The following is a 26111-nucleotide window of genomic DNA, read 5'->3' as shown; positions in this document are numbered from 1 at the left end:
GCTTGACATTGCTGAGAATTAACCTACTCTGCAGCTCTGCTCCTCCTACTGTGAAGTCCTAGGACTGGTCCTCTTACTGCAGAAGGTGAGAGTCTGTCGATACCCTGCCACAGAGGCAAGAGCCAACCAACTCCATTGCCCCTCACCTTAGCATCTACTTTCTGAGATCTCTGGCACCAACGGTCAGATTCCTGCAGAGCAGACTCTGAGGAAGTGCAGGAAGTATGTGGGGAGGGTGTTCTCTTGGATCAACACCTGTGGAGGAAGGGAGGGAAGCAAGAGTGGGCAGGGGGAGAAGTCAGACTGTGATGTAGTCAGCCATCCCCACATGGAGCTTTGGAGCTGGGATGGCCTGGAATTCATGCAAGGGGCTGCAGCCTTCACAGTCTGCATCAGCCAGTCACTGGATGCAGACAGCCCCAGGGGAGATGTGACCTTGGGTGAGGTGACTTTCTGCAGCCCAGCCGAGGGCAGTCTCTGGAGGGTAACTGGGCTGTGAGCTGTGTCACTGGGCTTCCATGGTGGCCACTGCACCCAGTCATCCCCCAGATCTTGTCTGATCCCAGCCTTCTTACACTTCCAGCCCCCACTCTCCTGGCTCCTCCCTCCTGTATGTGCCTAAAGGCTTCCTTTATGAGAGCAGTTTTTTCCAAATTGCTTTGCTTACCCAAGGATCACTGACAAGTGACTGTGGCTAATGTTATTTAAAAAAAAAAAAAACACTTTAATACTTACTTTTGTTTATTTATTTGGCTGCATTCGGTCTTAGTTGTAGCACGTGGGATCTTTAGTTGCAGTCTGTGGGAGCAAACCTGGGCCCTGTGCTTTGGGAGCGTGGAGTCTTAGCCGCTGGACTACCAGGGAAGTCCCTGCTAATGTCATTGAATTCACTTCTTTTTTTCAGTTTTATAAAAGCCTTTTCCTTCCAGGAATTGCCATTTGGTTTCTGAGATATGAGCATGATATCTGTAAAGCGGAAATAGCAGTGTTATTTAACACGGCACTTTAGAGTTCTAAAACGTGTTCACACAATTTTTTATCAGTTTAATTGGAGTATAATTTATACACAGGAAAACACTGTGTAAGTTAGTTCTGACAAATGTATACCATCTTCCCAATCAAGATATACAGCATTTCCTTCACCTCCAGAACATTCTTTTATATGCCTGCTCACTCAACTCCCTCCACCCCATCCCTCGGGTAGCCACCCATCTTATTCTGACACTAGAGATTAGTTTTGCCTATTGTAGAATTTCATCTGAGATCCTGCAGTACATACAGAAAGGCTTCCTTTGCTCAGCGTGAGGTCTGTGAGCGTCATCCATAGTGTAGTTTGTTTCTTTTTACAGACAGTAAAATTCCATTGTATGGATATGCCACAATTTATTTCTCCATTAATGCAGGTGGTGCTAGTGGTAAAGAAACCACCTGCCAATGCAGGAAACAAGAGACTCGGGTTCGATCCCTGGGTCAGGAAGATCCCCTGGAGGAGGGCATTGGCAACCCACTCCAGTATTCTTGCCTGGAGAATCCCATGGCTAGAGGAACCTGGAGGGCTACAGTCCGTGGGGTTGCACAGAGTCAGACATGATTAACACGACTTAGCATGTATGCACATGGTTCTTAGTGTTTACAGTAAAGGAGTGTGTCCCCAGACCTCACTCCAGCATCACTTAACCAAAGAGCCCTGGGAAATGGTGCTCTGGCCAAATAACCAGTGCATTTGGTAATTTCTTCCAAGGTATGTATTTTTCTAGAAGATTCTCTAGGCATTTTTTTTGGATGCTATTTGAGTTAGTATCCTGCCAAGCAATATTAATTTTCCTTACTAATTCAGGGTAATAGTAATTGAGGGGCAGACCCGCAGAGCAATGGGCTTGGGCCACATGCGTGTCAAATGGACTATATATCATGACATCAGACATTTCGAGAAAATTGCTTTTCCTCCCTGAATGCCAAGTCATAAATAATTTCAGGTTGGGAAGAGCTCTGGTAAGCATGTGCTTGACTCCAGGGAGTGGCCTGTAAATACTGTGAGCCACAGAATAAAAAACGAGGGGGACAGATTTGTGAGGTCACATCTCATCTGGATCTTGCTATAACTCTTTGCGGTTGATGCTGTGGCTGTCCCGCCCAACTCTGCTTTCCCGGTGACGCACTCGTCACCTGCCATCGTGAGTGTGGACTGCTAATGGCTCACAGCTGCACACTTAATTCAGAGATTTGACCTCAGCTGACAGGAGCCTCTTCCAGAAGGTGATGTCTCCCTCCTGGAGGTGGGCTACAACCAGGCACACACTGGTAAATGGGCTTTGGGGGCAGGGAACAAACTAACCAAGCCCTGATGTGTAGCACTGTCACATTGTCCAATGTCTATGGAGTAACTGCTCCCACCATGGCCAGTTCCAAGCTACCTTGCAAAAATAAACAAGTCGCTTAGGAGTATAAGCACGTGCAAAAGAAAAATGACCTTTAAAAGGCAAGGGAATGATAAACACAAAGTTCAGTGCAGTGGGCATCCTGGCTGGGCAGGATGGGGATGTTGGAGAGGGGCCAAGGAAATCTGGGTGATAGTGATACTGTTTAATAAAGCTGTGTTTCTTAAGCTGGGTGGTGAATGCCTGGATGTTTGTGTTCTTTTTCTTTACACCATGTACATTATATGCTACACATTTTCTTTTGAGTAAATGAAATGTTTCACGACAAAAGCAATTCTAAAGACGTCTTCTGAGCTTTGAACTTGTCTTCGCCTGCACTTGCGGGGCATGGCTTTTTGGTGAAGACCAGTAGAAGCAGCTTGAAGGCTGCTCTTGACTCCCCCTGCAGCCACCCCCTGGGTGTGGTTGCACACTTTACACTCCTAACAAGCTCTGAGTGTGGTCCGGGGGCTGGAGATTCCCGTTTCTCTCAGAATGGGCAGCAGGAGGAGATGAGTAAGGGACAGAACTGCCCTGTGCAGCACCCACCTCTCATCAGGAGCCAAGGGGAAGGCTGCCCTCAGGCCTGAGACTGGATCTGCCCCCACCTCACCCAAAACAGTTCTTCTTTTGACCTGGAGGGGCCGTGAGAGCCAGGCCATCCCTCGGTGTGATACTGAGCGTGCGTGCTAAGTCACTTCAGTCATGTCCAACTCTGCAACACTGTGCACTGTAGCCCACCAGGTTCCTCTGTCCATGGGATTCTCCAGGCAAGAATACTAGAGTGGGTTGCCATGCCCCCCTCCAGGGGATCTTCCCAACCCAGAGATCGAACCTGCGTCTATTACGTCTCCTGCATTGGCACACGGGTTCTTTACCACTAGCGCCACCTGGGAAGCCTGTGATACTGAGCATTCGGATCTAAATTTGCCCCAGGCACTTCATAGGCTTGGGCACTCTGCTTTTCATCTCCCATGGATGAGCTCCTGCCACCCTCCCTGCAGTAACCGTTATCAAGCCATTTTCCGAGAGAGGAGATGGAATACTGGAGCTGCCAAGGCAGAAGATGGAGCCACAGCCTCCAGCAGGAGGGCTTGCTCCCCGAGTCACACGGTGCCCACTGCATTCCGGTGCCAGCACCTCTGAGCAGCTTAGGGCACTGTCCCCTCCAGCAGCCCAGGTTCCCTTCACCAGAGCCCTCCTTCCCGGGGGTCCACTTCTGCTTGCAGCCTGGGCAGTGCTCCCCGCTGGGGAGGGGAAGATGGGGGCTGTGATCCAGACCTGGGCACCCAGGGGCTCCTACCATCAGAACACAGCTGGGGGGTGGGAGGGGAGCGGTCTGCACACTCCCTCACCAGATTGTTCACATCACCCTTTCCTCTGGGAGACACAGTTGTCTGTGCGCACAAAGCCACTGATTTCCCATTATAGAGATGGAGAAACTGAGTCTGCAGGCCAGTGAACTGCTGCTCCCAGGCTCGATGGGGACTCTCACAGCTCAGACCTTCGGGGCCAGGCCACCTTCATTCATCAGGAAGCTGGTGCCGCAGGAAGAGAGGGACCACAGCCCAGGTGGAGGGAGCCAGGACGGCAGGCAGAGAGCCAAGGCGAGTCTAAAGAAAGACGTCAGATTGGGAAGCTCACTTCCCACAGGTGCACACAGATGCCTGCGGGCGTCAGAGATGTTCCAGACGCTGTTTTGGATGAGGCCAGGGCTGGGGTTAGCAAGGAAAATTCCCCTGCCGCAGGGTCGACCCTGAGAGAGGCCCTGTTTGGTGCGGGTGAGAGGCCAGGTGCAGAGGAGAGGGAGCGAGGCAACCTGTGTCCTGCACTGAGCAGGACCCTGACTGCAGGCAGGAACGACTCCGTGAGAAAGCAGTGGTGGGGAGGAGAGCTGACCCGGGGGCCCAGGACCACTCGGTTCAAATCCTGGCTCAGCCACTGACCAGCTGTGCATCCTTGGGTGGCTTCATGTGTGTGCATCTCTGTCTCTTCGTCAGTCCAGTTGGGTCAAAATGACACCAACCTAGTGGGCTTCTGTAAGGGTCCAGAGCTTCTACAAGGGTACCTGGAATCGCCAAATATCTTCACTGACCAGGACAGCAGGGTCAGTGTGGGAGCAGAGCAAGGTCTTCCCTGGGTGGCCCCCAGGGTGGTCTCTGGGTGCTGTGGGTATGTTGCTGAGATGGGAGACCCACCCCTCTAGGATCAGAGCTCCAGGGAAGGGAGGCAGGGGCCCCCTGCAGAGAGTGGGCACAGCAGCAGGCCCCCACCTCGGATGAGGAGGGGCCATATCAGGCACTCAGATCTCCGGATGGCTCCTGCTGTGTGTCTGTCCACAGGCTGTCCACAGGCTGTATCGCCTGAGTCCTGCAGGCCCGAGGGCCTCGGTGAAGCCGGAGCCTGGGTCAAGGGTGATCCCAGGCAGCTGACATGATTGAGGGGCCATGGCACCCAGAGACAGGCCAGCAGGGTCAGGCCAGGAAAGACCCAGACCCTGCATCAGTGCATCAGATGCTCTGTGTCAGATCCCTTCCCAAGGAGGAGAGGCCAGGGATATGGAAGCTGAGAGTGCTATGGGGCCGGAGAAGGGTATTCTGAGCAGGAAGGTGTCAGCGTGGGGTCATTACTGAGTGGGGTCACAGGGCGTGACTAGGGGAGGTTACCCAGTGGAGTGGGGGGGCGGGTAGGAGTATGTGCTCTTGGTCAGGGGCCTGTCACATGACCACGGATGGCCACAGCTGAACTCAGCTCTCCCAGCTGCACACACAATTAGATGCCCTCACCCGGGGCTCTGGTCCCCAGCAAGGACATGCACTGAGTCAGACCCTTTCTCCTTAGAGTCTCTTGTGCATTTCCCCCCAGGGCTACTTGAACCTGAGGACCTGTCCTCCGAGAAGCCACAGATTTAGCACCCCACTGTGTCCCGGACCCGCCCCCCGCCCCGCACAGCCTTGGGCCAGGCCATCCAGTCTACAGAGGTTCTGCTAGAAGAGTGCTTTCACTCCCGATTCACCAGCTGCCAGGCTTCTGGGGGCCACCTTGTCAGCTCCCTGTCAGGGCTCCTGAACTAATGAGTCTTTTAATTGGTTGCTCAGAGAGAATCAAAGGGGGAAAAATAGGCAAAGCAAAATAAAACGTTCCTTTCAGTTTTCCACAAGTGTGTGCGCGAAAACCTCATGGTTCTCCCATGAGACCCTGGACACCAGGTGCCCACCCCCAGGGGAGGGGAGAGGCAGCTGTGGGCACTAGACTGAACAGCCAGTGTCTGTTCGGGCCAGTGTCACTGTGTCACTCAGCTGCAGGCCAGGGCATCCTCTGCCGACCCCCCAGCCCTCCCAGCCTCACCAGGGAGGGCCTGAGGATTTCATTATGAGCTCAGATTATCATCAAGTGCTAGGGGGAGTGAAGGGAACAGTATAAGCTCTCCTTTTAATAATGAATCCCATTTCCTCTTGCAGTTGGTTTTCTTGCAACAGATGCTGTTGCAGAAAGTGGAGCAAAATGGAAAAGACAAAAAGGCGAGTGATTGACTCGGCCCCAAAGCCTTCCTGGCAGATGTCTGGGAGGGCAGGGCAGGGTGCCCGAGGCCCGCCCACCGCACCCTCGCCTGTGGCCCGCCCACAGGGACTCATATGTTTGGATGATTCTCAGCTTGGCTCGGTATTGGGGAAGCGTGGAGCCGCCCTCCTGCTGTTCAATAACTGATGACCATTTTTCTCCAATTAAACTGAGATTGAAGGGTCCTCAGACTTAGACACCCAAGGAAAATAATTAGTGCTTAAAATGTTAATTGTGCTCAGATGTGCCTTTGCCTCTGGAAGCTGTCTGCAGGCGAGTGTGCAGGAAGGCGGTCCTTGGTGGGAGAGGGCTATGCCACCATCCAACAGCCTGGGCTTCCCAGGAACCCCAGAGTGGGCAACCCGAGTACTCATCCTATCCATGAGAGGCCAGTAGTGATGACTCTGAGACCTGCCGGGAGCCCCTGCCTGGCCAGCCCACTGTCCCCAGACACTGACAGGCAGTGTTGCCTCATGGTTAGAACAAAGGCATGGAGTCGGACAGGGCTGGCCTGGCCCCTGGCTCTGCCACAGACAGGGACAGCAGTGTGGATGCCAACAACACAGGTGACCTGAGACTCATACCCTCAAGCAAAACAGCACAACCTCCCCTGCAGAAGTGCATTAGACACCCTTGTGTCCTCAGCACCTGCCAGGTCCCAGGTAAGTCATTCCAAAAGCACGCCGGTCCCCTTTCATCAGGACCAGGAGGACTGGGGGTCGAGGGCTGTCACTGTATTCTCTCCTTGTGGGCTATGCAGGCTGCTCCCCCCAAGAACGGTTCTTCCTCGGAGAAGAAGGGATGTGGGAGCCACCCACACCTCCCCCCAACCATGTTCCCACCAACCTGCTCGCCAACTAGAGGAGACGTCTCCCTGCCCCCGAGAGGATTCATCCCACCCCGGGTGCTTCCTGCTCATGTATTTCCACATGCGCGCCCCAGTTCCTTTCTCTGCGGAGACGACATGCCTAAGAGGCTTAGGCTCCTTCATGCCATGCATCCCAAAGAAATCCACTTATAAATTCCATGTTCCCTGATCCCCCACATAATAAGATTCCTTTATCTCTTGTTGTCATGGGAAGTATATATTAACTGATTAATATTAATGTGTTGGCCGATTAATATTAATACAAAACCGGTTCATACTTCACAAGGCAGGGCTCTTGATGAGCGCCGCGGATTCGAGACAGCTGTCGGGTTTTGGCGGATCCCAGGAGAGACGCTGACCCCCCTCTGCCGTGCCTTGTTAGGGACACCATGTCATTAGCGGTGTCTGTCGGAGCTGGCATGGAAGTGTGTTTGGACTCTGAGCATGGCAATTAGAATCCTTGCCATCCAAGACAGCATATTTTATCATTTAAATAGCATTTTCACATTCTCTTAACATATTTTCCCAGTAACATTGTTAAATTAGGTGATAAAAGGTTATTTCTTGCTTCTGAAGTTGAAATACGTTACCATTATCCCTTAGTTGCCCGGAATTAGAAAGGTTTCGGTTTTCTATGTTCTGAAGTTTTCATTATCAAAATTTGCCACACTTTATAAAACAGACAACACTTTTTTTTTTGCCTTTGTTTTCATCAAAGATGGACAGAAGCTTTGTCTCCCGACATCCTGGAGATTGCTCTCGGCGTTTGGTGGAAAGGGTCGTGCCATCTTTTGAAGCAGCCAGGATGTACACTCAGCACCCAAGGGGGTCAGAGGGGGTCCTGGGTTACCATGCGGCTGTACCCTGGCCCCCTCCTGAGCATCAGGAAGGCCAAAATTGGTCAGGGGCTGGGCTTTCTGTCCATCTTGCCCACGGGGAGGGCACAGCCACAGGCTGCGCCGTTGGCCAGTGGGGCTGGACTGGCGCCTGCCTGTGTCTCTGTAGCTTCCTCATCCCTCCGTCCTGCCTCCAGCTTCCCGCCCATCCAGTCCTCGCCCACCTCCGTCTCAAGTCCTTTCCCTCAGTGACATGTGCACCCTGCTATACATCCGATAGGTAAGTAATGAGGGCCTTCCGTGCAGCACAGGGAACTCTGCTCAACACTCCGTAGTGACCTGCATGGGAGAGGAATCTAAAAAAGAGTGGGTATGTGTATTTGTTGTTCAGATGCTAAATCGTGTCTGACTCCTTGTGACCCAGGGACTGCAGCACACCCTGTCCTTCCCTATCTCCCAGAGCTTGTTCAGACTCATGTCCACTGAGTCAGCCTGGCCATCCAACCATCTCATTCTCTGCCGCCCCTTCTCCTTTTGCCTTCAACCTTTCCCAGCATCAGGGTCTTTTCCAATAAACTGTCTCTTCGCATCAGGTGGCCAAAGCATTGGAGGTTCAACGTCAAGTACACGTAGTGTTTAGCTGACTCACTTTGCTATACACCTGAAACTAGCACAACATTGTAAATCAGCTGTGTGTGTGTTCGTCACTCAATCATGTCCAGCTCTTTGCGACCCCGTGGATTGTAGCCCATAGAGCTCCTCTGTCCATGGAATTCTCCAGGCAAGAATACTGAAGTGGGTAGCCATTCCCTTCTCCAGGGGATTAACTATACTCCAGTTCATAAATTCTCTAAAAAAAATCCCTTCCCTGGACCTCAACCCACTCACCCACTATCCACGTTCCATCCGTGTCCCCCATCCACCAACCATCTCCCCACCATCCACCACCACCACCCACATGCCATCCCCTGCTCATCCCGCCACTATCCTCTGCGCCACTCACATGCCATCTCCTGTCTGTCACCTGTGCTGCATCACATCTGACGTGGAAGACATCCTGTGTGTACCACATGAGCCTCCCCCCACCCTGATTTCCCCACCCACACCTCCCAGTTAAATGTGCCATGAGCAGCGGCTGGAGCCAATACCCACTCATACATCACTTTCCCCCAGTACTCAGCATCCCTGAGTTACTGCTTGTCATGACCTCCCATGGCACACAGTCTTTGATGTGGCACTGTAGGCCATTGGGCTCTTCTGAGAACAGTCTCTTTGCCTAGAAAGAGAGCGCATAGACCAGAAGAGCTGCTGTGTTCCCTTGCAATGAGGAGCAGTTGTTGTTTAGTTGCTAAGTCATATCTGATTCTTTTGCAACCCCATGGATTGTAGCCCTCCAGGCTTCTCTGTCCATGGGATTTCCCAGGCAAGAATACCATTAGTGGGTTGCCGTTTCCTTTTCCAGGATATCTTCCTGACCTAGGGATTGAACCCGCATCTCTTGCATTGGCAGGTGGATTCTTTACCACTGAACCACCAGGGAAGCCTGAGAGATGAGCAGACCTCTCCCCGAAACTTGACCCCAGTCCAGCCTCCTCCCATCACCTTTCCCCCAGTTTGACGCCAGGGACAGGATCCATTTTACCAACGTAAAGGCTTGTGCTCTCACTGATTCCTGGCCAGAAGGGAGCCTCAGCTGGGCTGCTGGAAGTGGTCCAGGTTGCTCTGTGGCTGCCCGAGTGTTCCCCTCCTTTGTGCCATCTCCAGCCTCTGCCCTGCCCCCATTCCCAGACACTGGAGGCATGGGGGATGGCGTCTCTGACAGAAGACTTCAGCTGAGGATGGGAGCTGGGGAAGCAGGGCTGTGGAATTCTTCCTGAGCCCAGGCTGGGGTCCTATCTAAGCTTTGAGGTTGACTTCAGTCTCTCTGAGCTCTGTTCTGCAGGGTCAGGTCTCCAGAGTGTGTGTTGGGCGGGGGTGGGAGAGGGTGTGTGGAGATCCCCTGTCTGCAGATTGTGAGTGAGAGATGCCAGCCAGGCACCTGTCTGCAGTAGAATCAGCCCTCATTCCACCCAGGAGCCCTGCCCTGCAAAGTGATCCTAGCCTGGCCCAGCCAGGTCCTCTTTTTACCCAAGACAGGGCCACAGACTGGAAAATGGCCCCAGTGTGTTCCGGATGCTGTTTGGTGCACAGGGGAACACTGTAGCCTCCAGAAGTGCGCATGGATTCCTGGGCCCTGACCTCAGCTGGCTCATCTTCTCGATCGGAGAGGGTGGATTCCTGGGCCCCGACCTCAGCTGGCTCTTGGTCTCAGTCTGGGTGCAGCAGGGCAGACAGTGGCTGAAAGCTGGAGATGATATTCTCAGGCTGCCCACCAACCATGAGCCTCCCCCAGTACCCAGCATGGTGGTGAGTTTCCAGCTGTGAGTTTCCAGCTCTTCCAAAATCCCTGCCAACTCCAGCCACAGATTCCCACACAAGCCTTGGGCATTCAAAGCCTTATACCCGTCTATCCATGAGCCCCTCTGCCTGATGCCCTGTGTGTTCCGGGCACTCCCTGCCCCACATATGCTGTTACACAGCAGCCCCTCGTTCTGTTATCACCTCCCTAACAAACAGAAAACATGCTCGTCACCGTTGTAAACATCCCTGGTGTGATTTATTGCCATCATCACAATATTTTGTTTGGAGCTGTAAACCTCCAGACATAAATCAAGTCATTAGAAGGAATGACGTTTAATCCTGCAGAAAAAGCCTCAGTGGGCTGAGCCGTTCTCACTCAGCCAGCGAATCATTCATTCTAGAGAGGATGGCTGCAAACACGCTAACACGGGTGGGCCCTCTTCGCTGCCGCACACAGATGTGGAAGGACGGAGGCCTGAGTTGGGCTGCTTTTGTTTTGTGGAATTGCACATTCTCGACTGCAAAGTGGTGCCCAAAACACATGCCCGGCAATCCAGACAGGAGTCTTAATTCAGAAAGAAATGCACACAGCCAGGAGGGGCTGAGTCTGTGCTTGTGATCTGTGCTCGTCGTCCCGAGAGCAGCTGCTGGTTGGACTTCAAAGGAAGCAGAAAAACAGCTCAGAACATCTTCTTCAGCTCTCTGTTCACAGTGACCCTTGCCACCCTTCGAGCGGCTATTACATGGGGACCGTGTTCTCTTTGCAAAGTGGGCAGGTCTAATTTCCAGGGCTTTGCTGCTGATTCGCAGGCCAAGGCTAAGAGAACTGAGCCTTGAAGGGAATGTTCAAGGATCTCAGACAGTGCCTGCCAGGAATCCGGCAGCCCCTGCCCCACCCAGGCAAACACAGACATGAGTTCCCTGCAAAGGGTGCCTCTTAGAGTTAAGGTGACACCCTCCAAATGCTAGAAGGATCAGATGTCTGTGCTCCCCAGGTTGGCCTGGGGCTGCTGTGATCAGCCCCTTGTCAGTCCAGTGTGGTCCATTGCTGGTTGGACCTCTGGGCGCTGAGCTGGGAGGAGCCGAGGGCTGGCCAGCCAGAAGGGAGAGGAAGTAGGTTTTAGCCAGGTGTCCAGGGGTATCTGGACATCTCCAGATGTCCAGGGGCATCTCCACAGCCAGGCATTGCCAAGGTCAGTATTAATGCCTTACCTCTTCGAAAAGTGATAGTCACTCTGTCGTGTCCGACTCTGCAACCCCATGGACGGTAGCCCACCAGTCTCCTCTGTCCATGGAATTCTCCAGGCAAGAATACTGGAGTGGTTGCCATTTTCTTCTCCAGGGGATCTTCCCGACCCAGGGATCGAACCTGGGTCTCCTGCATTACAGGCAGATACTTTACTGTCTGAGCCACCAGGGGATCCCTAAAAGTGAAAGTGTTAGTCACTCACTCATATCCGACTCATTGCAACCCCATGGGCTGTAGCTGTCCATGGGATTCTCTAGGCAAGGATACTGGAGTGGGTATCCATTCCCTTCTCTAGGAGATCTTCCCAATCCAGGGATCAAACCTGGGTCTCCTGCATTGCAGGTGGATTCTTTACCATCTGAGCCGCCGGGGAAGAAGAGCTGACCAAATTCTCGGGTCAGAGACTTCCTGAGCTGCTGGTGGCCCAATCCTTGACTGGACCGACTCCACTTCCAAGGACCTGCCTTGGCGTTTGGGTTAGCTGTGAACTGCCTCTCTCCAGACCGATGGCAGAGAACACCTGGGTTGACTGCCAGGGCCCCCTGCCTGCCCTTGCCATCTGTGAACCACCAGGAACTCCATTCTGCTCGGGGACACAGAGGATGACCTCTGAAATGCTGCTGCCCCTTTAGGGTCTCGGTTGGGCTGGAGGAGGCCCTGGAGAGAGGATGGGCCTGGGTGGTGCTGGGATCAAGGCCAGGGACCCCTCTGGGCATGATCAGTGGCCATGCACGGCCACCTGGGGTGCCCTGCTGGGGACCAGTGCTTCCATCCCTGAGCCCCTGGGCAGCCCTTTGTAGGAACCGGACTCCCCCGGGAGGCCTGGGGCGCCTCCCTCACCGAGCAGCCCCTGCAGCATTGGGGGTGGGGGACACTTCAAGGAAGCATCAGCTAGAAGGATTTGCTTTGTGGCTTTTCAGGGTATCGCAGGCAACAGCTGTGACGGGTCTGACAGTCACAGACCAGCTCAGTAATTGACGCGGCGGCCGGATCGTCACATCCAGAAGCTGGCCAGAGCCAGACCGATCATTATCTTGCGGTCGGGCCACCGCGGTAATGAGGCTGCCCCGTTGGCGGCCTCCAATGACCTGACTTGGCTCCAGTGAAGAAGCGTCTGTCACAGGCCTGGGCCAGTCGGTGTGGTTGGCATTCTTCCTGCAAACAGGCAGCCCCTCGGTGGCGCTACTGCAGCCTCAGGCTCCAGAATGACTCCCTCACGTTTATTTTCTGGTCACCCCCAATGGAAACTCACCAATATTTAAGCCAAATTAGGCCCTTTCCTGGAGAGCAGTCACCAGGGGCCCTGACAGCCAAACAGAAAGAACGTAACATCCATGCATTTAACCTGGCCATGGCCACTCAGAGCTGAAGCCGTGGCTTCCCGCAGGCTCAGGACAAAGACAGGACTCAGGCCAGGCTCACTGCCAGGGCTTTAGGTAACTGGCTGCCTCAGCCCTGCTCTCTGTCCTTGGAAAGTGCTGGTCCCACACTGACACCCCGAGAGCCACAAATGCGCCCCCACTCATACACCTGCTAGCCCTGTCTCCCCCCTTTTCCCCCTCCTTCAGCTGTAAATCCATCTAGCTGATGCTTCCTTGATGTGGTCCCCCCACCTGCTACAGGGGCCACTCGGTGAGGGAGGCACCTCAGGCCCCCTGGGGGAGTCAGGTTCCTACAAAGGGCTGCCCAGGGGCTCAGTGGTGGCTGCGCTGGTCCTTAGCAGGGCACCCCAGATGGCTGTGCACTGGCAGTCATGCTGATAGGGACGTCTGCCCTTGGGAGACCCATCGGCATCTCAGACTCAGCGAGGATCTGCCTCCCTTCTCGGGAAGGGGCATCAGCATCCACCACTGCTTGAGTCAGAAGCCAGCATCCCTGACTCTGCCCCCGGTCAGTCACTGGGTCCTGCTGATGCAGGGAGCCAGCTGGTACCAGCCCATGAGGTCCCAGCTCCACATTCACACCTGTAGCTTGGAATCTGCCATGGTAGGGGTGTTTACACCACGGAAATCAGCAAACGCTACCAATTAGGCTCCTCCCCACCCCTACTCCACCACCCCCGGAGCCAGCCATTAAACCTTAACCAGCACGTCCACTGCTGCCTCTTCCTCCTGAAATAGTCTTCACATCTTTCTCCACTTTCTTTAAGATTTTTTTTAAAGGACCATCTTTATTGAATGTCACAATGTTGCTTCTGTTTTATGTCTTTTGGGGTTTGGGGGGTTTTGGATATGAGGCATATGGGATCTTAGCTCCCCAGCCAGGAATCGAATCTGCACCCCTTGCATTTGAGGGTGAGATCTTACCCACTGGACCAGCAGTGGGTAAGAGCCCTTTTCCTCCACACTCTGCCATCCTCACCTGGGTCCAGGCCTCAGACATCTCCGCCCAGACAATGGCAACATTCGCTGACCAGACTTTCTGCCCTGTCTTCAACTCTTCACCTCAGAATGACCCTTAAATTAATAACTCTCAGCTTAAACCCCTTCTAGGCTTCCCCTCAGGCCTTAGGAGAGAAAAGAAGGACCTTTGCCTTTGCCAGGACCATAAGGCCTCTGTAGCTTTGGACCTGCCATTTCTTGACACCCTCCCATGAACCCTGATGTCATGGTGCAAGGTCACCAGAGTCTGCCAGGGATGCCCTCATTACCCACGTTTGGACTTAGTCACTCAGTCACATCCAATTCTTTGCAACCCCACGGACTGTAGTCCACCAGGCTCCTCTGTCCATGGAATTCTCCAGGAAAGAATACTGGAGTGGGTTGCCATTTCCTACTTCAGGGGGATCGTCCTGACCCAGGGATCGAACCTGCATTCCCTGTGTCTCCTACACTGCAGGCAGATTCTTTACCCACTGGGCCATTGAGGAAGGCCAGGTGCCAATTAATTGTCACTACCTGAGGGAGACCTCACCTGATGCCGTGGGATTACTGGCATCCCCCACCACGTGCTACCTGCCACATCCTAAATTGCCCCATCACACATGGAAAGCTGCTGTCCAACGCCTCACCTCCTCGCTAGACTCCATGAGGGCAGAGCCATGACGATATCGTTCACAACCAAGACACTGCCACCGGTGCCTAAGACACTGCCTGGCACATGAGTGCTCGGTGCGGAGCGAATGGACAGATAGCGGCCGCCTGTGTGACTGCGTTCTGCCACCAGGCCATGTACTGCGGGGGAGGCAGAGACGGGGGCCGCCAGGGGCCGCTGTGGCTTTGCTGGCGAGTGTCATGAACTGGGTTCTTTCTCATCTGCAGCAGCATTCACTCACTCTTGCTTATCCTTCCAAACCCATGGGTGTTGAATACGTAAAAAGAAGAAAAAAGCAGGACTTGCTCTAAAGCATGTGCCACATGCTCTCAGAAACTGTGCATGGGTGTGAACACACCCTCCCCACCCAGCATGGGCCACAACACACAGCAGGAAGCACACAGGGGCACTCATGTAACACAGCGCAAGACCTACCAAGTCCTGCTCTATGCAACGTGCACACTTGGTGGTGCAGTGGCGTGTGTGCTGGGGCCACACGCACACCCCAAACACGATAGAGTCACCCCAGGCTCTGGCAGAGGAGAGCCTCAGAGTGGGAGCTGAGGACCCCTCCCCTGAGAATAGGCAGGCACACAGAGGATGCCCAGGGACACCCCTTCCCCCAACCAAGTGATGGGCAGATGTGTGGGAGTGGAGCGGCGGCACAGCTGTGGGCTTTGCAGACCAGCTAACCGGCTGGCTGGTTGACGGACAGGCAGCTCCGATGTGCCACACTGACAGCTCCAAGGGAATTCACAGCCAAGGCTGAGCTGGCAGGGAACGACTCAGCTGAATCGTGGATCCTCATCACAGAGGCGAGGGGATGGAATCACTCAACAAGACAAGGTGCAGTCAGAGCCGTCAGGTGCCCGTCTGCCCAGGATGGGAAGATTTCCGCTTCCTTCCTGCGCAGGCAGGTCCCAGAGCCCCTGCGCTGGTGCAGGATCTGGGCTCAGGGAAACCCAGGCACTGCCAAGGTGCCCGGGTGATGGGAAAACATGAGCTGGGGGCCTCCGTCCTCGGAGCTGTCTCTGTGCCAGCACCGAGCATCACTTCATTTTCACATTTGCAGACCCCTAGGATGGGTATTCTCATCCCGTTTTCCAGAGGAGGACACTAAAGCTCAGGGAGGTTAAGGTCACAAGCAGTGTTCTCATTTTCTTTTTTTCCTCTTTTTACATACACTGACTCATGTGTGCATGCTCAGTCATGTCAGACTCTGCGACCCTGTGGAGTGCAGCCCGCTAGGCTCCTCTGTCCAAGGGATTTTCCAGGCAAGAATACTGGAGTGGGTTGCCATTTCCTCCTCCAGGGATCAAATCGATGTCTCCTGCATTGGCAGGAGGTTTCTTTACCACTGAGCCACCTGGGAAGCCCTTTAAATATACTGAAAGTGAAAGTCGCTCAACCATGTCCAACTCTTGCAACCCCATGGACTGTAGTCCATGGAATTCTCCAGGCCAGAATACTGGAGTGGGTAGCCTTTCCCTTCTCCAGGGGAACTTCTCAACCCAGGGATTGAACCAGGTCTCCCGCATTGCAGGTGGATTCTCTACCAGCTGAGCCACAAGGGAAGCCCAATATACCGACCCCTTGTTAAAAGCTGTGACTCAGGGTGCAGTCTCTCAGTTAAGGGAGAGGAAACCCTTGCTCAAGTCTGGGCCAAGGGTCAGGGGTCACTGTGGGACCCCACTGTGAGTTTGGTTGTCTCAGAACAACTTGAAGAAGCTCCCCCACCCATTGGCTTCCTGCAGGGCCACCCAGTGTCTTGTCTGGGAGCATGTTTGGCCTGACTCCTACCTTTCTCCAAGGTTCAGGCTCTGACCCCAGAGCCATCTGTCTGAGTTTCAGCAGCAGCCGGCACCTTTGTCTGGGACCCCCTGCCTCCTGGAGCCCCATTTTCATGCCCTGGGCCCTGGGGGTGGAAGAGGAGGCAGGGCTGTGTGCTGAGGCCCTAGCAGAGAATTTAATGAGTTGAATGTTCCAGTGAACACAAGTGAGAATTTAAGGCCTTTGGTGAGGCTTCTTCCATCTGAATGCTGTGCCCTGAGTCCAAGCTGCCCTCTAATTGCTGAGAGTGTTTAAACTTCCGTTTTGCATCAAATCTGCATATATTAACAACCTGCCCAGAGGAACAGAGCAGCTCATAAGTAGGCAGGCAGAGGCCAGTGGGGGTTTGAGAGGGCTTGCCCCTCAAAAGGGCAGAGCCTGAGCTGGTAGGAAGAGTCAGAGGAGGAATAGCCACCATGGGAGCCCAGAGGCAGGCCCAGCCAGGGGCCTCCCAGGTGGCAGTGGGAGGCAGCCAGCTGAGTGTGTCCTTGCTCCGACCACCCAGACCCCCAAACCCCTCATAGCCTGGGTGGGTGGACAGACCCTCAGCCAGGACAGCATGTGTCTACATCCAGCCACTTGGCTGGCAGCTGCCACCAGATGCACAGACCCTTCCCAGGCTGCTGGGGTGAGCTGGAGAAGCCCGGCTGGGGGTTGGTGGACTCCAGCCAGAACCCTGGAGAAGCCCAAAACCCATCCCCCACTCCAAGGCCAGCTCTCAGTTCAGGCAACATCAGCTTTTCCACAAGCATTTATTAAGCTCCTGCTGTGTGCCAGGCCTGGTGCCAGACATTGACACAGTCCTTGTCCCAAGAACACAGAGAACTAACACAATCCTTTGTCACTGATTGGACCACCCAATCCTGCAGCAAAAGTGTTTCCTCACCTCCTCTAGGCTGTTCTGGCCCAGTGCTCTTAAAGCCCCCTGCAGTCACTCCCCCCTCCCCCATTCAAATTATGAATTTGAATGCCCCTCTTCCTGCCAAATAGGTTGAAGTCTCAACCTCTAGCACCTGTGAAGGTGACCATATTATATATAGGGTCTTTGCTGATATCATCAAGGTGACGTCATTAGGGTGGGCTCTAATTCAGAATGTCCAGTACTTTGGCCACCTGATGTGAACAGCTGACTTGATTGGAAAAGACCCTGATGCTGGGAAAAACTGAAGGCAAAAGGAGAAGAGGGCAACAGAGGATGAGATGGTTGGATGGCATCACTGATTCAATGGACATGAACTTGGGCAAACTGGGAGATGGTGAGGGACAGGGAGGCCTCGCAGAGTCAGACATGATGACTGAACAACCAAAAAATTCAGGATGACCAAGGGAGAAGAGACAAGTAGACAGGTACATAAAATAATCATGTGAGGATGGAGACGGTTACCATTCCTGGTGGTACCATTGTCAAGACTTTGCCTTCCAATGCAGAGGATGTGAGTTCAGTCCCTGGTTGGAGAGATAAGATCCAACATGCCTCCTGGCCAAAAGACCACAACATAGAAGCAATATTGTAACAAATTCAATAAAGACTTTAAAAGATGGAGGCAGAGATTGGATGTAAATTGCCACAGCCAAGGAATGTCTGGGGCAGCCAGATAGCTAGACAAGGCAAGGAATGACGCTCCCCTTGAGCATTCAGAGGAAGCAGGGCCCTGCTGACACCTTCATTTCAGACATCTGGCCTCCAGAACTGTGAGAGAATAAATTTTTGTTATTTTTAAACCAGCTAGCCTTGTGATACTCTGTTAGAGCAGCCCTAGGAAATTAATACACCTCCTGGGAGGGTTAAGTTTATTTGTCAACTTGACTAGGCTATGGTGCCCAGATAGTTGGTCAGACACCAGTCTAGATGTTACTGGGAGGGCATTTTTTAGAAGTGATTACCTTTAGATCAGTGGACTTCGAGTGGACTTCCCTAGTGGTCCAGGGGTTAGGAGTCTGCTTGCCAATGCAGGGGATACAGATTTGATCCCTGACCTGGGAAGATCCCACATGCCATGGAGTGACCAAGTCCCTGCAGTGTAACTCCTGAGCCCACACACTGCAATTACTAAAGTCCGTGTGCTCCAGGACCGGCGTGCAGCAACTGCTGAGCCTGCTTGCTGCAAATACTGAAGCCCATGCACCTACAGCCCACGCTCTGCAACGAGAAGCCACTGCAATGAGAAGCCCGTACAAAGAATAACGCCTGCTCACTACAACTAGAGAAAGCCTGAGTGCAGCAACGGAGACCTAGCACAGCACCCCCAATCCTTCTCATTAATTAAAAAAAAAATAGACTTCAAGTAAAGCAGATTACCCTCCATGTGTGGGTGGGCCTCATCTAATCAGTTGAAGGCCTTAGGAGGAAAGAAGGCAGGAATTCTGCCTCCAGACGGCCCTCAGACCTGAGCTGCACCATCAGCTCTTCCGTGGATCTCTAGCCTGTTGGCCTGCCCTGAAGATTTCACCCAGCTCCCACAATTACAAGAGCCAATTCCTTAAAATAATCCCCCTGCTATATGATATACAAATTTTACATATATATATATCCTATTGGTTGCTTCTCTGGAGGAGAAACCCTGATTCAGAAACCTTTCAGATTTCCTGTGGAGTAGAGCCTGGCAGCTCCCTCGGGGTTTCTTCTCTGACCCCAGTGGGAAGGTAGTACATGCGCCCTGGCTGTGTTTTTCTCCTCCCAGCATCCCAGTTTCACACCTCGTAGCTCATCACTGCTTGTGTGAGGTCCTGCACACTGGCCGGCTATGCAGCTGCCCCAGGGCAGGGAGGCCTTTCTCCTGGCACACATGGTGGGTGTCTACTTCTTTCTATGTGGGATGTGGAAACAGCAGAGCAGGTGACAGCACTCATCCCCCCAGAGGCAACTGCCAGGGAACCTGGGGTGGGACCGATGCCTGGAGGCTGTGCCTCGCACATGAGGGAACCAAACTGCAGTGGGGGGTTTGCCTTCAATGTCCCTTCTGGCTCCCTCCAGCCTGAAACCCCTAGAGTTTTCTGGCCTGATGGGCAGCGTAAGTGGACGTGTGGGCATGGGGATGTCCACCATGCAGGCTCAGCCATCAGAAGAGCCAGGCTGTGGAAAAGGAGCCAGGGAACCCCAGCTCAATGCAGAACCTCTGGGGAATCCAAGGACCACGAGTCTGAAACTCCCGACAGGGCAGGGTCTTTAAACTTCCACTCATACCCTGTGGCCTCTCCAGTTCTCTCCCATCTCTGCCTCCACTTTGTGGGTCTGACTCCTTTGGGATGGCCATGCTTTCCCCAAGGTTGCAGTGTTTTTAGAGTGGCAGGACCCTCTCCCCACTGCCCATCAGGGCCTAGGGCTAGAATTTGAGCAGCCAGAATAGCAATCACTCTCCTCAAATGACCTGCCTGGGGCTCATGAGGCAGCCCTTTCTAAGTACTTGGGTTCTGTTTGGACCCACATCAGTGTCACCTGTCTACACAACCTGACTGAAAGACTGGTTTCCAACCCCTACCCCACTGGGTCCTGGGCATCCAGGATTGAGTCTTCTGAATGCAACCCAGCAGGTCTCCCTCTTGTGATTCAGAGAAGAGTGGTGGGCAAGGGACCCTCCCCCCAACACCCCACATGCTTGAAACCTCCCCTCCCCAGCTCTGCCTCAGGTCCAGGCTGCCTGGCCTAATTATAGGAAACTGGCCTCACACACTGTCACATCAGCCTCTGCCTCCTCTTGGCAGGTAACCAGAAAGCTTTTTCAGCCAGACGCTCAGAAGAAAACCTCCAGCCAATGAAGAGCTCACAGTGTGGAGCACAGTTGGCAGCCTCAATAACTCACGCCTTGTTTATTCTCACGGATGCTCACTCTTACCGTACTGCATGTGTTTCAACCACTCTGCGAATGTCCTCTGTCCAGAGAGAGAAAGTGGCTGTTTATTTCTTACTGTATGCGGGGATAGGGCTCCCTTAAAGGTTGTTAATATTATGCTGAAGGAAGAGGATGGGAAACTCAGACGCTGAAAGGAGAGCACATACATGACTGGCCCTGGGGGTTCCTGTCCCAGAGTGAGGGTGGGGGACAGGAGATGAGAGGCAGCCTGGTGACAGTGGACGGAAGAGAGGGTGGGGCCGTGGCTTTTATCTATGTTGTACACCTATTTGGAGGCTTGGCAGGGGTAAGTGGTCTTAGAGTGAGGCCAAACCCCACTCCAGATTCCCCATGGCCTGGCTTCCAGGGCCCCTGGTGGCAATACTTTCCTGGTTGTGCAGTAGAGGCAGCTCTGGGGCTTGCGCCCCAGAGCTGTCCAGGGTCCTGAAATACAGCCCTCTGGGGAATGCGCAGAGCACCGCCCCGCCCTCCCCAAGCCTCAAGATGCCCAAGACATCTCCCAGCTGTCACATCTCAGAGCTGCAGGTGGTCTTTGCTTCAACCTTTATCTGAGCAGTGCATATAAAGCTACTTCCTTGATGGAGAAAGTAGGGACACTTAGCCTCTGGCCAGTGGGGCCATTTCTGTTACATTCCATTGTTAAATTTCTTTATTCCAAAGTGGCCAAATGGGATGGGCTCACAGTCTTTGCAGACAAGCTGCCATAAGTTTAAGGGTCATGACCATTCAGCTTGTGGCAAACTCAAGCTCCATATAAAATCTGTTATTGGGTTTTCCACAAGATAATCCTTTTTTTCAAAGGGGGCAATTGCGGCCAGGTTGGCTTTGTTGGGGAAAAGTGCCCAAGAAGTCAGGAGGGTCACCCAGCCCTGGGCTCTGTCAGCAAGGACTTTATCGCCAGTCTACGCTCAGAACTCTGGCCTGACCAGCCTTGGAAAGTCCTTAGGCTCGGGGCCCTCTTGTGAAGTCTGCACAGGTAAAAATGGGTCAGGTTTCACAGTCCACCACCCTCCAGGTGGAGGGAATGCTGCCAGTGGGAGGTCACAGCTGTAGAGGCTGTGACCTCTGTAAGCACATCCTTGTCTCACTTTGCCTGCTGGCAAGATGCCTTCTGTAAGTGGCTTCTCAGCCCCACTCTGGGCCAAATCTGGCATGACTCATTTGCTCCAGAAAAGGAATATAAATAAGCACCATCACACCTTGACAAGCTGACAGGATTGACAAGCAGAGTAAATTCCCATATCTGAGACTCTGAGGAGGAGAGGTGATTTCACAGAGCCAGCTGCCGTCACCAGAAGAAAATAATTAAGGAAACCCGGCAGTGTGGAGGCAAACCGAGTATGCAGAGGGGCCTTTCTGGTGGAGGGATCTGTGATCATCGGCTGCAGGAGGAAACCCGCACGTATCAGCTGGAAATGAGCTTAGGAAGCTCATGCTGGGGACAGGCCTCATGAAGAGATGAGAAAGAGTGCAGCGGGGGTGGGAGGTGGCTAGCTAAGGGAAGGAGACTGTGGGCTGACAGCGGGATCCTGGTGAGGGGCTTAATTGTAGAAGCTTCTGCCTAAAGGTCAAACACCCACTGCTCACACCCCACCCTCCTGAGGGGTGCAGTCAGTTCTACATGGAGCTTTCCCCTCTCCATGGAAGAGTCGAGAAGGCCTGTTTCAGAGCTGACCCATGCACACACACACACACACACACAATGCTCATAAGCTGGGGGATGCCCATAAAGGTGTAGACCCTTTGCCCTTTTCCCAGGGAAGGGTCAGCCCCTGGACAAAGAGGTCAAAGAAGAGTGCTGCAGCAGAAGAAAGATGCAGTGTGACAAGCTGTGCCTTCACTTCCACCTCTTTGGGGTCTTGGGAAAGGTCCTGGTAGGCTCAGGGAATTTAAGTTTCCCAACCCAGAGGTAACCTCACATCCTTTCACCTTCACTTGCTGATGAATGAAGAATTCTGGGCCCATCCTCAGACTGAGCAGTATAAGGCCAGGGTCATAGCAGGGGCTGAACCTGTAAAACTGGACCTCACAAGGAATCGGCAGAGTCCCTGAGTCAGGGACGGAGAGCCAGCTAGACTCCAGACACTGGACCTGTGCAGAGTTCCCAGAAACAGCAGGGAAAGGGTCTCCAGAACAACCCCTCCCCTCCCCCCCTCAGCAGCACCCAGAACTCAGCCAGGTGTGGTGGACACAGTGCCCCATTGTGCCAGCTGGGAGTCAGAGCTCTCCGCTTGTTTAAAGGATCATTGGCTCTGACTGTGACTGTGCCTGTGGCAAAGCCTCAGTGAAGCCACGTCCACTCACATGGCACAAGGGCAGGAAGAGCCCAATGCCTCCATGGCCTGGTAGGGATGGCGAAAGAGGCCAAGACTCCTAAATAGCACTGCCTTCTTGAAGGAAATCCTCTCATCCTCCCAAGACCTCCCTTCAAATGGGCCAAATCCTCTCTTCTTGGCCAAAGATTTGCCTCTCCAGAACTTACTCGTCCTGAGTGATCCCAGCCCCAGTGCAGACAAAGCCCCTCCTTGGTGGGGGCATAGGGGATGATCCAGGGTGTGGCCAGTGATGCGCCGATCTCTCTCCATCTCCCCCTAGTCCCCAGCAAGGGCTTGCTGGGCAATCAGTCACTGTGTGGGGTTCTCCTCAGCCCTTTGGAGGAAACCAGGGTGGGCAGAATGAGATCAGCTCACCCTAGAGCTCCAGGACCAACTAGTGGCCCAAATTGCAAAGCAGATGCTGAGGTGAAGAAACTTTCCAAAGCCAGTGGGGAGGCCCCAGTCCAAGGGGGATGAGTGTGTTCCACTCCCAGACCTGTGTGCCAAGTACAGACACAAGTGTGCCACATTCATAGAGCCGAGGCATAGAGAGAAGATGGACAGATCTTCCCGAAGGGCCTTCAGTGTGTCTTAATGACAGTGTGAGGTGGGGGCAGCCTGTGAGGTTCCCAGCTGCTCCATTGAGCAGATGAGTGGGTGGGGCACCTTCTGGACTCTCCAGGTCACACTAGGACGTAGGATGCTCAGACGTAGATGCATCAGGTGGGAGCCGGTGGGACCGTGTTTGCTGCACCCCCACTGTCCACGCGGGTCAGGGAAGTGGAGGGGACTTGCACCCTGCCTTGCCTCTCCTCCTGGCCCCCTGAACTGTTTTTTCACAGCGCTCACACCAAGTGCCCTCCAGCCCAGGCACCCACAGTCAGGAACCTATAGGCAGGTCCCACTGCTTACAGGAGTCCACGTGGTACTTCCATTGCCAATATTATCCTCTCTGTTTGCTTTTTAGGAATAAAGTTCAGCATCAGACCACAGCAGCCGCACAACGTGAGTTCTGAGAGTTTGATAAATCTCAGCATGGACAGCTTGGGGAAGGTTGGGGAGGCCAGGGAAGAAATTCAGAGCCCACATTAAATCCATTCTTGGAAAGAAAAATGTGTCCTGCCTTTCCCAGGAGCCTTGGGAACAAAGCCGGGGAACTTGGACCCATGAATTTCCCTTTCCCGTGGATGGCGGCTCCCGACTGTGCTAATAGAAGCGTTAAATCTGAGCCTGGTTCCTTCAGGCCACCAGCTCCTCCTTCGCCTCCTCGCCAGGAGGTTGTTCCTGGGAGACCTGCGCCATCTAGTGGCCAAAATAACACCCCCACTCCCCCGACCCCGCACACACACCACGGCCCTTGAGGGGAGAGGGCGCTCTGGGAGCGGGATGCGGGCTCAGACCAATGGGCTCGCATCCTGCAGGGCCAGGCTGTCCCCTTCGCCCTCATCTGAGAAAAACCTCAGCCCACAGAGGAGGCAGGGACCCCGGCCTTGGCGAGTGCCTGGTGCCGTGGGAGCCTTGGTGCCCAGCCGATCTGTCCACGCTGCTAACCACCTCTCTTCTTGCCCCAGGACCTCCCGCCAGGCAGTTCTCAGGATGGTCCCTTTAAGGCAGCCACGGAGAGGGTCGCCCGAGACTTGTCCAGCCGCGCCCCGCGGGGCCTGAGCCTGCGGGTGTCCCAGGACCCTCAAGCTCAGCTAAACGTGGGGGCCCGTCTGCGACCCCGGCAGCGCCGCCGACGGCTGCTCATCAAGAAAATGCCGGCTGCGGCGGCCCTCCGCGCCAACAGCTCGGCCGGCACGCTGGTCCGGCCGGCCCCCGGGGCCCTGGACGGCCGCTGGGCCAGCCTGCGCGAGACCCAGCGGGAGCGCAAGCGGGTGATGCGGGAGGCGTGCGCCAAGTACCGCGCGAGCAGCAGCCGCAGGGCGGTCACGCCCCGCCACGTGTCCCGCATCTTCGTGGAGGACCGCCACCGCGTGCTGTACTGCGAGGTGCCCAAGGCAGGCTGCTCCAACTGGAAGCGCGTGCTCATGGTGCTGGCCGGGCTGGCCTCGTCCACCACCGACATCCAGCACAACACGGTGCACTACGGCAGCGCCCTCAAGCGGCTGGACACCTTCGACCGCCAGGGCATCCTCCACCGCCTCAGCACCTACACCAAGATGCTGTTCGTGCGGGAGCCCTTCGAGAGGCTGGTCTCCGCCTTCCGCGACAAGTTCGAGCACCCCAACAGCTACTATCACCCCGTCTTCGGCAAGGCCATCCTGGCCCGGTACCGGGCCAACGCCTCTCGGGAGGCCCTGCGGACGGGCTCCGGCGTGCGGTTCCCCGAGTTCGTGCAGTACCTGCTGGACGTGCACCGGCCGGTGGGCATGGACATCCACTGGGACCATGTCAGCCGACTGTGCAGCCCCTGCCTCATCGATTATGACTTTGTGGGCAAGTTTGAGAGCATGGAGGACGATGCCAACTTCTTCCTGAGCCTCATCCGCGCGCCGCGGAACCTGACCTTCCCCAGGTTCAAGGACCGGCACTCGGAGGAGGCGCGGACGACAGCCCGCATCACCCACCAGTACTTCGCCCAGCTTTCTACCCTGCAGCGGCAGCGCACCTACGACTTCTACTACATGGACTACCTGATGTTCAACTACTCCAAGCCCTTTGCAGACCTGTACTGAGGGGCGGGGCCAGCCCACCCACTCACGGGTCCGCAGGGGCATCCCACTCCCCCTTGGGTCCTCACCTGGGAGCTGAGATGTACCCAGAGCAACAGGGCTCTGAGGAGGCTCTGAGAGTGGCGCAGGCCCTTCGGGGGGGACAGAGGCCCAGGCCTTGGACCAGACCCTGGCCCTTGTCCCATAACCCCCTTCCATACTCCTCAAATAAGGAAGATCCTGGGGGGTGGGGGCGGTGAGCTGGACACTCCAGAGTCCCGGCTGCCCACACCCAGCTCCGCCAAGAGTCAGGATGACCAGGGATGACCAGGGAAGTCTGAGGCCCAGCGGACGAGGGCCCCAGCGGTAAGGGATTTCCCTTATTAGCATTGCCTTGAACCAAACCGCATGGTTTGCAGCTTTTCTACGACCCAGGGGGGAGTTTCCCTTGGAATGAGGTTTGAAATAAAGCACATGGTTTCCAGAGCAGGGGCATCTATACTTTATGTGTTGGTGTGGGAGCATAGGGACCCTTCCCCGGGGCTTTCTGGGGCTCTTTCTCCCTCGGAAGGATGATGGGAGCCAGGCGCCTGCAGGCCCCGCCCAGGGCATGCGCAGAAGAAGCAGAGGCCCCAGCAGTGTCGGTTCAGGGCCCGCAGTTGCGTCTCCACCCGGGCTCCCAAGGCCAGGACGCCACCAACGAGGTCCTGAGATCTCAGTACCGGCACACTTCTTCCTGAAAGAAGACAGACCTGTCCCCGTGGAGGTCCTCCTATCAGTACACTTTGTGGGGGCTTTCTGGGGACTGCCAGAGCACTGACAAGCTCTGTAGACCAGCTGGCCTTTGGGGTTGCCCCTGCGATCAATACTACACTGCACATGGGCCTCAGGGGGTGTGGCATTTCCAGGTGAGAATGATGCCATCCCTGGCTCTCTTTTCTATTTTATTTTATTTTATTTTGGCTGTGCTGGGTCGTTGTTATTGCACACGAGCTTTCTCTAGTTGCAGTAGGAGGGTTTCTCATTGCAGTGACCTTTCTTGTTGTGGAGCTTGGGCTCTAGAGGACACAGGTTCAGAAGTTATGCGCTGAGGCACG

At 54.5% G+C, this 26111-nt stretch overlaps 1 protein-coding gene across 2 annotated transcripts in view; it reads left to right on the top strand.

Moving 5' to 3' along the window:
• Positions 1-25503, top strand: part of CHST8 (carbohydrate sulfotransferase 8) — a 146630-nt gene extending 121127 nt beyond the window's left edge. For both annotated transcript variants that reach the window (XM_020899192.2, XM_020899193.2), the window contains exons 3-4: positions 23328-23365; positions 23932-25503. In XM_020899192.2, coding sequence (XP_020754851.2) covers positions 23328-23365; positions 23932-25038 — 1145 coding nt within the window. In that variant the 3' untranslated portion in view covers positions 25039-25503. The remainder of the gene's footprint in view (positions 1-23327; positions 23366-23931) is intronic.
• Positions 25504-26111: the final 608 nt, after the last annotated feature.

This window comes from Odocoileus virginianus, chromosome 20 (genome assembly GCF_023699985.2).
Source record: "Odocoileus virginianus isolate 20LAN1187 ecotype Illinois chromosome 20, Ovbor_1.2, whole genome shotgun sequence".
Lineage (NCBI taxonomy): Eukaryota > Metazoa > Chordata > Mammalia > Artiodactyla > Cervidae > Odocoileus > Odocoileus virginianus.
This window is presented reverse-complemented; position numbering and strand designations above follow the sequence as displayed.